Here is an 11,866-nt window from a genome sequence, read left to right as displayed (position 1 = left end):
GTTGAAAACTCAATTAGCATTAATATGAATTTGTTGTTGAATTGTTATTCTAATGTTCTTTATCTTGGATAGGTGTCTCGCTGCCCTGATCTTTAAGCAAAGTGAATGTGTGGGTCCTTAACCTAATTCTTCAGCGTTTAGATGATAACTGATAGTATCTTGATCTAAGGCCAACGAACACCAACGGATGCCTTAAAGCAATGAATTAAAATTTGAAAATATCCTTTAAGTGTAGTTTTTGGAGTTTTATTTAAGAAAAGTTGCCAGTTTGAATTTATGATACGTATTAAAATAATACAAAGTTTCACAAACCCGAGCTGGCAGAAAAAAAGGAGGGCTTTCCTTTCAATCAATTATTCCTTGTGTCGCACTCTTGCACTATCTATCTTACTCTGCGGCCATAGGGGATATTATGATTTCAAAAAATATTCACAGCGCGACTGAGAACGATTTTTTGTGGGACTTCTATAAAAAATCATCTTAATTTTTGTTGGTGGTTTACTTTAGATCAAAATATCACACGAGTTGCGGTGACCCACTTGAAACCTGGATCGAATAGGTTTTTCTTACATTACAAAAGCACTTAGTCAGATTTTATTTTCTAGCAGATTATGTTCGAGCAAAGTTGCCGTGTGCGTACCATGTACCAAACGGGTTCAAATATAACGTTTTGCACATCCACACTGGTAACAAACTGAAATGCATATTCCACGCGCATTTGATGGGCTAGATTTCAACACCTGGTCAACAGAGGCACACAAGGAAATAGCACTGGTCCGACTTAAAACACAATTTGGCATGCGCTGCATTAAAAAATAACCTCAGAACGGTTCTAACCTCCATTTATACTTTTAGTCCACTTTGTATTTATTAATTGTTATAGAAATGTTGATGGTTTAGAAATAATAATTGATACTTTTATTTTCTCTCTTGTATTTGCATAATAAGTCGAAGGAAATACCACTGCTAGCATGCGTTTGCTACTGATCGCAAGCCAAACCCAATTTGACAGAGAGGCACGCACATGTTGGTAAACGGTTCTAACCTACAATCCGAGTTTAATCCACTCGGTATTTAGAAATCCTCAAAGTAAAGTGCATTGTTTTGTTTAAAATATTGTTAATTTGAGTACCTCTTTTGTATTTTGCTAATATTTCGCTGAAAAATATCGAATTTGTTTTTTAAGTAAAACACACGTTTTCATGGAAAACGTTCGCATGAAATAACGGGGGTAGCCGCGCAAGCGCTCAGCACAAGGAATTATAAAATTACTTTGGCTATAAACTTTTCTCTGCAACCCTGTTAGCATTTTAATATTTTCTATATCTGTCTATAATTTTATACTTACAACATATTTCGCAAGCATTTAAGCTTATTCGCGAGCAATAAAAAATGCGACCGCACTGTACGCAAAGCCAGGGAAAAAGAACGAGTCCACCTGCCGGAAATGGACCTGTCAAAACCTGCTGCAGGGGTTTAAGTGTTGAAAAGTTGTGCTTATTTGACAGCATAAATCGACCTTTTATCGAATGTTCTAATATGAATAATAATAGTACATAATATTATTATTAATCTAGTAGAATTTATGGATATGCGCTAGCCTAGAGCACGAACCAAAAATATTATGGCAATTAGTTAGTGAGGTTTAAGGTTAGTAAATCGTGAAATTTCATTTGTTATCGACAGGTATCGACAGGCAGTTAATCGATCAAATTTAATTAGTTGAACTGATTAAAGAAATTAGCAGATTTGATTCATTAATAAATTATATCTGCTAGGGGGGATCTGCGCCTTTTTTATAATGGTTTTTAGTGAGAAAAAATAAATAAGCCACACTGTAATTGACACAGTGTGTGCACACTCACAGACATTTAGGTAAATATGTGTTGATCAAGTATTCCCTTCATTTGTTATTATTTTTAGTCATAAGATGTGTGAGTGACCACAATGAGGCGCCTGATTAGAACCAAGCCCGCGTGCGCAGGGAGCGCCTACGAATGGAGGCGGAGAGGAAACTCAAGAGGCGGGCTTACTACTTATTGTAAGGATAAACCCTTCTCTTTCTACATATCTATTAACCACACACACTGCTGCTGTCAGGTCCTGGCCAAAAGGCTGAACCCAAGGGTGTTAGAGAGAGCCAAAACTGATCCGGGGATGAGGACAAATTGAAGGGAAAACGGGACTTTATTGTCGAGGAGGAAGATGACACATTCGGCAAATCTTTGGCTATGACCAGCAAAGTTTTGCGGACGAATCGGACTTGCGCCACATGGCGCATACTGCCATGGATGGAGGAGGAGCGCACCAGCACGCGGCTGGGCCGGCTGGATGATCTGGAGGATGTGTGACTGGAGCGCGAGTAAAAAGATTCTGGCCATGGGAAAATAGAAACGATTGTATTTCGGGCCACAGATTAAAGAGATTCAGGACTTGAGGACTTCAGGACTCTGGCGCTTTTCTTTCTTTCCTCCCTGTCCCGCCTTTTCTGCTCCTCCCGCTCTCGGGCATGTGTCCACTTCTCGATCTTGCGCTGTGTGTGCTCCTCGTGCACCTTCTCCTCCTTCTCCCGCTTGGCCTTCTGGCGCCGCAGCTCCGCCTCGCTGTGGACAAACATGTGGCGACACTGGCGACGCAACCAACCCTTGACCGTCTTCTTCTTTTTCTTCTGCTTTGGTGATTCCTCAGGCTCCGATTCCGGGGCCTCCTCCGGTTCGATAGCTTCTGGTTCCTCATCAATCTTCACATGTCTGCATTTGGCATCGACCCATCGATACAGCAAGATGAACGCCCCAAAGACCACAAAATAGGCCACAACCAGCAGCACCTTGTGCCACCAAAGAAAGGCTTCGTCATGCGATGATTCGGACTCTGTGGCCGCCACTTCTCTGGGCAGATCACGCTTCAGCTTGTGACAATCATAGGCGGTCAGGTCTTGCAAGTCCGCCTTGTATACGGCGGGTGTTTCGTCCTGCCACCAGGCGGATTCTACCATTTCCCTGCTAAAGATCTCACCGCATATTTTGAACACTTCATCCATCCATTGCTGACACTCGGGCTGATCAATAGCAAGCCTGCAAATGGGATTCATAATGCTGCGGCATTGGATTTGAGATGTTTAATATTTTGTAAGCACTTTTGAATGGTTAGGAAAAACCTGCTGAGCAATGATTTAAATATATTTTTAGTCTTATAATTATAGTGCAGCTATTTTAAAAACAAACGGACTTTCTGCTACCCTTTTGGCTACTTTCTGCACGGTGGCAACCTCGTATTGGTTTTGGGATCGCCTTGGAAACGGTTGACCCAAACAAATGGCCAGTCGCTAGTTGTGTTTTTATTCACAGTTTTGATTAACAGCCACATAATTCTCAATAAAAATGAGTGCACAGGATAAAACCAATCCGGAAAGCGAGGCAGTGCCAGCGCCGCCACCAACAGCCGCAGGCAGACCCCGGCCACCCACTTCGCAGCTCTTTTCGGTAAGGAAAAGTAAGCCTAAAGCAAAAATGCCCATTAATTATATATATATTTTTGTTCCATGCATTATAGCGCGGTAATCTGGTTAGCAGTCGTGCAGGCGCTGGGGACAAGACAGCTCTAGCCCGACCCTCCACTGCGGTACGCGCTGTGGGCTATGCGGCCAACAGCAGTGGCTCCGCTGGCCAAAGGTTCGATCAGTTCTTTCTGGAGAAGGCCAAGCAGCAGACACTCTCCTCAGCCAATGCAGCCGTCGATGCGGCCAAGGAAGTCAAGTAGGGATAGTCTTCGTTTTTGTTGCGCACCATAATTACAAAATGTAAATTTAAAAGTCCCCAGATTAAGTACAAAAATTTAGAGGCAAAGATTGTCAAGCTACTGGAGGCTTCTATTGTCCTGACCTTGCGCAATGCCAGTGGAGAAGTCAATGCGGAGACTAAATCCGCGCTGGCGGATGCTTTGAACAAGGCCAAGGAAGCCTTCTCCCTGGATCGGACACTGCATCGCTTCCGGGATCAGCAGGGCGAGAACGTGTACCACAACTTTGATTTGACTTATGCGGTAAGTTCAGCACACTCTTCACTGCCGACTGCCGACGGCCGACTCCTGCAAATGCATTCCTTTTTCAGGTATTCTTCAACCTCGCCGAGCAATACGAACACAATGATATGCACATCGAGGCGCTCAACACGTACAGCATTATGACGAAGAACAAAATGTTTCCCCATGTCAATCAGTTGAAGCTGAACATGGGCAACATTTACTATAAGATGGGCATCTATCCGAAGGCCATTAAAATGTATCGCATGGCATTGGACTCGGTGCCGAAGAATCTGAATCAGCTGCGTCTGAAGATCACCGAGAATATTGGCGTTTTGTTTGTGAGAATGGGCTCCTATTCGGACGCTGCCTCTAGTTTTGAGTTCATTATGTCGGAGCGAGCGGACATCAAGAATGGCATCCATCTGCTGCTCTGCTACTATGCCCTGGGCGATGTCGAGAAGATCAAGAGTGCCTTTCGCAATCTGTGCGATGTCCAGGCCGTGGAGAGCGAAAGTGATCTGGAGAGCGAGAATAATATTATAAAGCTGCAACAGCAGGCCGAACAGGCTGGTCAAGGTGCTGGGGATCAGCTGCAAAAGTCCGCAGATGGTGAGGCGCTGGCCAGTGGGGGTGCCGAGGTGGCTGTAATCGATGCCGAAGGAGGCAGCACCTACGAGAAGCTGCAGGAGTCCATCAATACCTCGGCCAAGGCCAAGAATCGTTCAGTGCTGCAGGCCCTCAAAACGGATGAACTGGCGCTGTACACCAAGCAAAAAAGGAATGCGGAAAAACGTTCCATCACAATGATTGTGGATCTAATATCACCCATAATTGAGGAGAACTACAATGATGGTGAGTGTGTGGGAGAGCCAGTCGTAGATTATGTACTGAAACTCAATCATTTTTCAGGCTACAACTGGTGCATTGAGATAATCAAGACCTCGAATCTATCCTGGTTGGCCAATGAACTAGAACTCAACAAAGCTTTGGTCTATCTGCGACAGAACGATGTGAATCAGGCCATCGAAACGTTGCAGATGTACGACCGCAAGAGCGAGGGATCCATGACAGCCAGTGCGCTGACAAATCTGAGTTTTATTTACATAAGTGTGAGTTATCTCGGTGCATTATCCTGATAATTAACCTGATAATCTCTACTCCACAGTTGGGCAACCTAGAGATGGCCTCGCATTGCCTGAGCCAGCTGCAGGATATTGGAGCGCTGGAAAGCAATGCCTTGGCCCTCATCAATGCTGGCATTGTGGACATGCAGAAGCAGAATCTAAGCTCAGCCAGGCAGCGCTTGGAGCGCGCGTTGCAGCTGCAGCCCAACAGCTTTGAGGCAAACTATAATCTTGGCTTGGTGGCGCTCGCGCAGCAGGACTATCAGCAGGCAGAGGAGCAGTTTGAGCTGCTGAAGGCACAGCTAATGGTGCCACACTCGGTGCAGCACAGCCATGTCTACTATCAGCTGGCCAAGTTGCAGGAGCGTCGACTCAGCAATGGCTCGGGGATGGTGGGGAGCGGCTTCAAGCCAACGGCAACGCCGGGAGCACTGCAGGCATATCTGCAGGTGCTGGGCATCTCCGCTGCGGACATTGATTCGCGGCTGTTTGAGAAGGTGGGCTCCATGTATGAGCAGATACAGGATCATCAGGAGGCGAATCAGTACTACAACGAAGCGTATCGCATCAACATGAGCGACATCAGCATTGCCAGCTCCATTGGCTCCTACTATATCAAGCTGCAGGCCACGGAGAAGGCTCTGTACTACTACGAGCGAGCGGTTCTCGCTGATCCCAACAACCCCAATCTCATGCTGCGCATTGCCAGCTGTTTCCGCAACTCTTATCTGCCGCCCAAGCAGTATCTGGGCATGTTCGAGAAGATCTATGCACGATTTCCGGATAACCTCACCTGTGTGCGCGCCTTGATGCAGGTGACCAAGAGCCTCGGCCTCACAGATCTCCATGAGCGTTACTCGCTGGACTATGCTCGACTGCACAAGCTGCAGCAGGAGCGACAGAACGAGCAACGCTATCAGCAGCAGCGCCTGTCATCGGCCACATCAACCAGCAGTCGCATGAGAAGTAGAGATTTTTCATCCTGCATCGGGAACGTTTATTTCTGATATTTCTTCTCTTTTTTTCAGCTATACGCCCCTCGAATGAGGAGCGTTTGCAGGAAAATAGCGACATCTCTGGCACCATGGCTTACAGACAAACTTCTGCCACCTTTGCAGGTAATTTAACCATTTAAGCAATATTTTATTTAGACTATCCTTAACGTATGTATATTTGTATGGGCAGTGCAACAATTTGATCCTTTGGGTCCACCCGCTGAGCGCCCACGCACTGGCATGTATCGTGGCCAGCACAGCAGAGACGACTCCGACGATGATGCGGAGATGAATGCTGAAAGCTTGTTGCCCATTTAGCAACAAAGCAAAACAATGTTTACTCAAACAAATAAATGCATTGGTTTTAAATATTATTTTTTATTTACGCTTTCAAGGCCAATAATACATAAATCTGTGTGTGTGTGTGTGTGGTTGTGTTTTGATAATATTACGTTCGAAAATTTAAAATGATGTTCGTTCTAGTTGGAAAATTCGCGACCGACGACTGTCTTCAGAGACACCCACAATTACGATTCATTTAGAACCCTTTGCTCGTTTTCACCTTTTTTCTTTCGGAGTGTGACACACGCTAATTAAATTTACGTGATTTATTGAGTAAAATGTGTGTGTGGTGTGTGCTTCTATTGTAAGTTTAAAATTTCAGGGGGGACACTATAAAGTAGACGGGGACTTTCGTTTTGCTGATCGACAGACGGAGAAGATCATACATGGGGACAGACACAGATTTACACGGAGCTTCTTCTTCGGATTGAAATTCTTTTATACTTTCTCCCCTCGTTTTTCCACCACTTTCTTGTTCTCTTTTGAGCGCGTTCTACGGATTTAGACGAAAACGAAACAAAAACTGAAACTGAACTTTTGACGAAACAAAGAAACTTTTTGACATTCCTCCCACATTGCTCACACGACGACGGCTTCCAATTATCAAAATCAATCTTAATTTTCTCTCTGATTTCAAACACACCAAACGCTTTTCTATCCTCTCTTTCGATCTCTGTTTCAATCCCATTCCAACGTGCCCTATTTGCTGGAGGTATTACTACTCCTTCCTGCTTAGAAGCTGACGTAGCCGCGCGTGGTGGAGCGACGGCGTGCGCATAGATACGAGATGAGAACGACCAGAATCAAGGCGGCCAGGGCAATGCCAACGGCAATGGGCACCACATCCGAGGTCTCCGAGCTATCACAATCGTGCACGGCGGAGAAACCTTTGGCATCGGCACCACGGAAAGCCTCCACCTGCACACTGCTAACGCTGAGCCATCCAATCTCCGGCTTCAAGTCCACGGTCTCCGTCAGGTTAAGCATTTGTGGGCGTGTGCAGTGGTATGACATCTTCTCGGGCGTCTTGAATTCATCACTGCCACGATGAATCAGCTGAAGAGTTTGGTTCTCTGCAAAAAAAAGGAGCATCAGCAAGGATCTCTGGAGTACACTCGGTACTGCCTACCCTTGGCATCGGGGAAGTCCTCGCTGAGCACAGACAAATGGATTTGAATGGTGGACAGCACAGTGGTTGCATTCTTATTGTCAAACTGCATCAGCATCGATTGCACGGAGGTTGTGGGTCCCCAGCTCAATTGGATCGTTTGAATGGTTTGGCTGTCGCACACATGATCCCCAATGCTGGCATTGGCTGGTATGTTGTACAGGCCATGGGCCATCTTTCCATCTAAAAAAAGAGAAATAATCAGCAAGGAATAACTAAAAGGCGGATTCAAAGCCTCACCCTTGGTCTCATAGGTAAAGTTCAGTTGGGCGGCCATCGTGAGCAGAATGCAGCTGGCATTCCATGTGCCCACCTTGGGTCCAGGATATGGTTGCGGTGCATGTGTAGTGGTTGGCACTGGAGCAGGTGTAGTGGTTGTCTTTGGTGGTTCAGTGCTGGTGCTGGTCGTCGTTGTCGTTGATGTAGAGCTGGAGCTTGGCTTCACAGTGGTTGTCGTTGAAGTTGTGGGTGCTGCTGTAGAGGTGGTGGTTGTTGAGGTGGAGGTGGAGGTGCTGCTGCTGCTGCTGCTCGATGTCAGCGGTTTCTCTGATGTTGTTTCCACAGTTTTTGGTGCCTCCTCAAAGTGGGCATCCTTCAAACTAATAGAACTTTGCGAGTGAACTGTAAGAAATATAATCATAAACAGTTGATATTAAAGATATTTGTCTAGAAATTATCTTATCAGCATGTGTTCTCTCTTCTTTATCATTTGTATAGCAACAAAAGAGACGGGCGAGCCAGTTACCGGCTTACAATAGTCTTTGCTTTGTTTCAGGTAATATAAAGGGTATCTAGAGTTCATTCAACTGTTTGTACCTGTAAACTGAAGTACCATTACAGTTCCTAGTTGTGCCTAGGAGTACGCATACCATTTCTCCATGTTTAAGTTCATTCCGGGCACCCACAGAGACCCCCCAACACGCCTTCGTTATGAGTTTTTTTTTGCTGGAATTGCATCTTCTTTGTTTCGCTTGCCCCATCCAAGCCTTTACTGAATTGTCACCAGGGTGACTCACTTTCCGCTCGATGAATAATTCATTTGCGCTTTGGAGCTACAAAACTGATAACGAAAGAATCACGATTGCTGGACGGGTGGCGGAACGGGACAAAATGCAAGTAACCCACCCGATAGAGGAAAACAGGCAAATGTGGGAGAACACAGTTACAGCGAATCGAGCGTAAAAAACTGTTGGATAATATGATATCATAGTGAACCAAAATTCCAGAGAATTTATCGCAAATAAATGGGTGGATTTGCATGTTTTCCGTTTCTGCAGCAACAGATAACTTAACCTCCCGAATGCAAGTCAGCAATTTTATCTATTCCCTCCGAGACTCTGCCCTTTGATCATTCCCTTGGAATCAGTCATGTGTTTTCTTAAAAACAAGCAGTGTCAGTCAAGCTTTTAGTAGTTACTGGGTGGGCATGATTCATCGCTGTCTTAATGGAATAATTGTTGTACAAAAAGCTGTTTATTTCATTATATTTTAAAGCAAATTCTCTATTGTTCTGTTCTGGTATGTGGCTTTGAACCCTGTGGGCACTCCCGTCCTTTCTGCGGTTACAGGTCTTGTCGCCCCATTTGGGCCCTGTTCTAGTTCAATGCCATTCTATAATGCAGTCCAGAGAGATGACCTTTAAATGCAAGTTAAGCAAGCAAACAGGGAGACGGAAAGAAGACAGACAGACGTATGTACATATGGACAGACAGACAGCCTGGCATGGGGCGTGTCGCGGCCCCAGACATGTAGTACAGAAAATACGATGGGAAAATAAATCGCTTGTGGTAATAAGATTTATTTCGCAACGGCATGCAAGGAGAGAGTAAATGGAAAAATATGCATACAATACAAGTGGTGGAGTGGACTAATTGGCGATATGTGAAAATACAGTCGGAAATAGGAAAGGTCCATGGAAAGTAAAATTCAGCCATAAATCTGCAAGGCAAATGACCGCAAAAGTGAGAAGGCACTCTGTAATCAGTTTAATGAATCTTTTTAGCACCTCCTAACCATTATTCCGGTTACAAATCGATTCAAGGCTATCCACGCAACCGCTTCCATATGGCCTCCGGCTAGTTTGCTTTGGAATACTTTTTGCACAATATGCAAGTAAAGCAGGGACTGCATAGTGGAACAAATCTTATCAGCAGCCGCTCGGGAGACTCCGACTTTTCCACGACAATTTGAAACTATTAAACAGATTTCTGTATGCCACCCATAAGGCGGCTGAATAGAATGCAAATATATGACTTAGGCATGGGAGATTAGCAATGGAAAAGTCAGAGAATTGAGAAATAACAAAAACCGCAGGAAATCGGAGACGGGAACGAATTAGTATTAGTGCTAGAAGGGAATTACGCGTAACTGCGTCTATCGCAAAACGCCCCCTCTTTGACGGGGCAAAGCAGGGCGTCGCGACGATAAGGGAAGAACAATGAAGCAAACTTAAGCAAATAAATAACAATTTAGTTGCTGTTGCTGTGAATCAAATATAATTATATAGTGCACAATAGAGGAGGCGAAGGAGTCGAGAGAAGAAAGAGCACAAGATAAGACGAGAAATTCAATATGCCTGCATCGAAAGAGAGTGGATAGAGAAGAGAGCAAGAGCGGGTGCAATGAAATTGTTTTATCTGGATGATATTTCTCATGTTCCCGCAGTCCCTTAGATGCAGGTAGCCGGATAAGCGGGCAATGGAGAGAGGGAGTGAAGACATTGTTGACTGCATTCTCTCCTTTCGATTGCAACGGTTCTATGCCTCCATTTTGTGGTGTTCTCCGAAGAACAAACTAAGGTCAGACGGAGCAATAGCCACCAAAAGAACAACGATCAAAGGGCAATGCATGATAAATATAGATAATTCTAGTATTTGCTGTTTTTGCATTACACACTGAACAGACACACACACGGTACACGGTTCGACACTTTTTTTGCCTAGTAAAGCGCCTAATTATATTCCAGCGCAGTTTGTTTTTAACTATTCCACAGATAAAAGCTACAACAACACACCATCAGCGGGTTACGTGCGCGTACAAGCGAGACAGCCAAACCAAAAGAAATATAAATAATTCGCGATGAATAAGCAAATTGAACAAAGGCTTCCAGTGCGACGCAGTTTTCTGGTGAGTGGGGTGTTGGGTTCAAGTAGTTTTTTTTCGCACTCACCTGCGCTACTCAGCAAAAGCAGTGTTGTGCCTAGCAGCACCAATTTGTGGGCAAACATATTGCAATTTGTCTGTCTGTTGTAGGGTTTAATGGTCAGATGTAAGTTTTAGCTCTGCTCTTCTTTTTGGATGTCGGACGAATGGCACACGATAATAGTTGTTGTTCGCTTCTCACGTCCACTTATTTTTCTTTATTTTCTCCTGCTGTCCCGCTCACACCCGCCATATACTCGATACTATCGCCTGTTTCCCTTGACGATGTTTTTCCTCTTCCAGCTGAAACTGCCCCTAATTTCAGTGCACGAGTATGGAATAACTGAAAGACTCCTATGTCGGTGGATAGCTTGTAATTATAAACAAATACCTAACGACTAATTTTACTCAAAATTCAAAGTTCAATATATGAAAATAAGTTGTCAAACGTGATTTAAATTTGCAAAACCTACTATCGGTAGGTACTATCGATGTTGCCAACAGCTGTGTAAACATTATGTAGAAATTGTGTAGAGTTCGTGTGAGTGTGAACATATGTATTTCGCCTTGTGAGCACTAAATGGTTTAAAAGCAAACAAAAATATATAAATGGTGTTTTAACAATATTTTATTGCATCTCTATCAATAAAATATTCTGACCCTCAGAAATATACCGTAATATACCAAATAATTGGTGAAATATACCATAATTAACCGATGCAAGTGGTCGAACTTTCAGCTAATGAGCAAATCCCAAATATTAGAGGGCTTTCACCAGGTGCGAGAAGGGTTGGATCCTTAAAAAAAGCTCAGGGAAATTCTGTCAGACGGTCTCTCGTACTCCCATACTCAAAAAAATATCGATAAGACGCTCCCACGACTTATTTCTGCCTTGTCAGTCTTCCTCTATTTAATCAGATAGCCCACCAGCTGTGCAAAAATAATGTAGATGTAAATAATTGCTTTCACAGAAACACGCGAGGTGGCGCTGCATGCCCTCTACTATCTATCTGTACTATCGATGTTGTCGAGATATTGTTCATGTAACTACCAATAGGTGGCGCTTCAGAGTT

At 44.3% G+C, this 11,866-nt stretch overlaps 3 protein-coding genes and 1 long non-coding RNA gene across 5 annotated transcripts; 2 read left to right on the top strand and 2 right to left on the bottom strand.

The window, feature by feature from the left end:
• Positions 1 to 2,153: 2,153 nt before the first annotated feature.
• Positions 2,154 to 3,132, bottom strand: LOC117900740 (vicilin-like seed storage protein At2g18540). The gene has a single exon (XM_034811215.1). The coding sequence runs from the start codon at positions 3,089 to 3,091 to the stop codon at positions 2,417 to 2,419; it is 675 nt and encodes a 224-aa protein (XP_034667106.1). The 5' UTR covers positions 3,092 to 3,132; the 3' UTR covers positions 2,154 to 2,416.
• A 226-nt stretch (positions 3,133 to 3,358) lies between these two features.
• On the top strand, positions 3,359 to 6,460 carry LOC117900310 (intraflagellar transport protein 88 homolog). Its single transcript, XM_034810630.1, has 8 exons — positions 3,359 to 3,482; positions 3,553 to 3,755; positions 3,813 to 4,041; positions 4,110 to 4,875; positions 4,933 to 5,132; positions 5,189 to 6,113; positions 6,176 to 6,265; positions 6,333 to 6,460. The coding sequence occupies exons 1-8, from the start codon at positions 3,381 to 3,383 to the stop codon at positions 6,458 to 6,460; spliced, it is 2,643 nt and encodes an 880-aa protein (XP_034666521.1). The 5' UTR covers positions 3,359 to 3,380.
• Positions 6,461 to 6,712: 252 nt separating this feature from the next.
• On the bottom strand, positions 6,713 to 10,989 carry LOC117902028 (lysosome-associated membrane glycoprotein 1). Its single transcript, XM_034813087.1, has 4 exons — positions 10,822 to 10,989; positions 7,893 to 8,273; positions 7,614 to 7,835; positions 6,713 to 7,557 (listed from the first exon to the last, which is right to left on the bottom strand). The coding sequence occupies exons 1-4, from the start codon at positions 10,877 to 10,879 to the stop codon at positions 7,217 to 7,219; spliced, it is 1,002 nt and encodes a 333-aa protein (XP_034668978.1). The 5' UTR covers positions 10,880 to 10,989; the 3' UTR covers positions 6,713 to 7,216.
• LOC117902031 lies at positions 10,297 to 11,229 on the top strand. 2 transcript variants are annotated; one of them, XR_004649353.1, is made up of 3 exons: positions 10,297 to 10,565; positions 10,645 to 10,778; positions 11,097 to 11,229. It is a non-coding gene; the product is annotated as an uncharacterized LOC117902031 (long non-coding RNA). The 2 variants fall into 2 exon arrangements; XR_004649352.1 differs by having other exon boundaries at positions 10,542 to 10,565; positions 10,623 to 10,778.
• Positions 11,230 to 11,866: the final 637 nt, after the last annotated feature.

Source organism: Drosophila subobscura, chromosome U (assembly GCF_008121235.1).
Source record: "Drosophila subobscura isolate 14011-0131.10 chromosome U, UCBerk_Dsub_1.0, whole genome shotgun sequence".
In the NCBI taxonomy this organism is placed as follows: Eukaryota; Metazoa; Arthropoda; class Insecta; order Diptera; family Drosophilidae; genus Drosophila; species Drosophila subobscura.
This window is presented reverse-complemented; position numbering and strand designations above follow the sequence as displayed.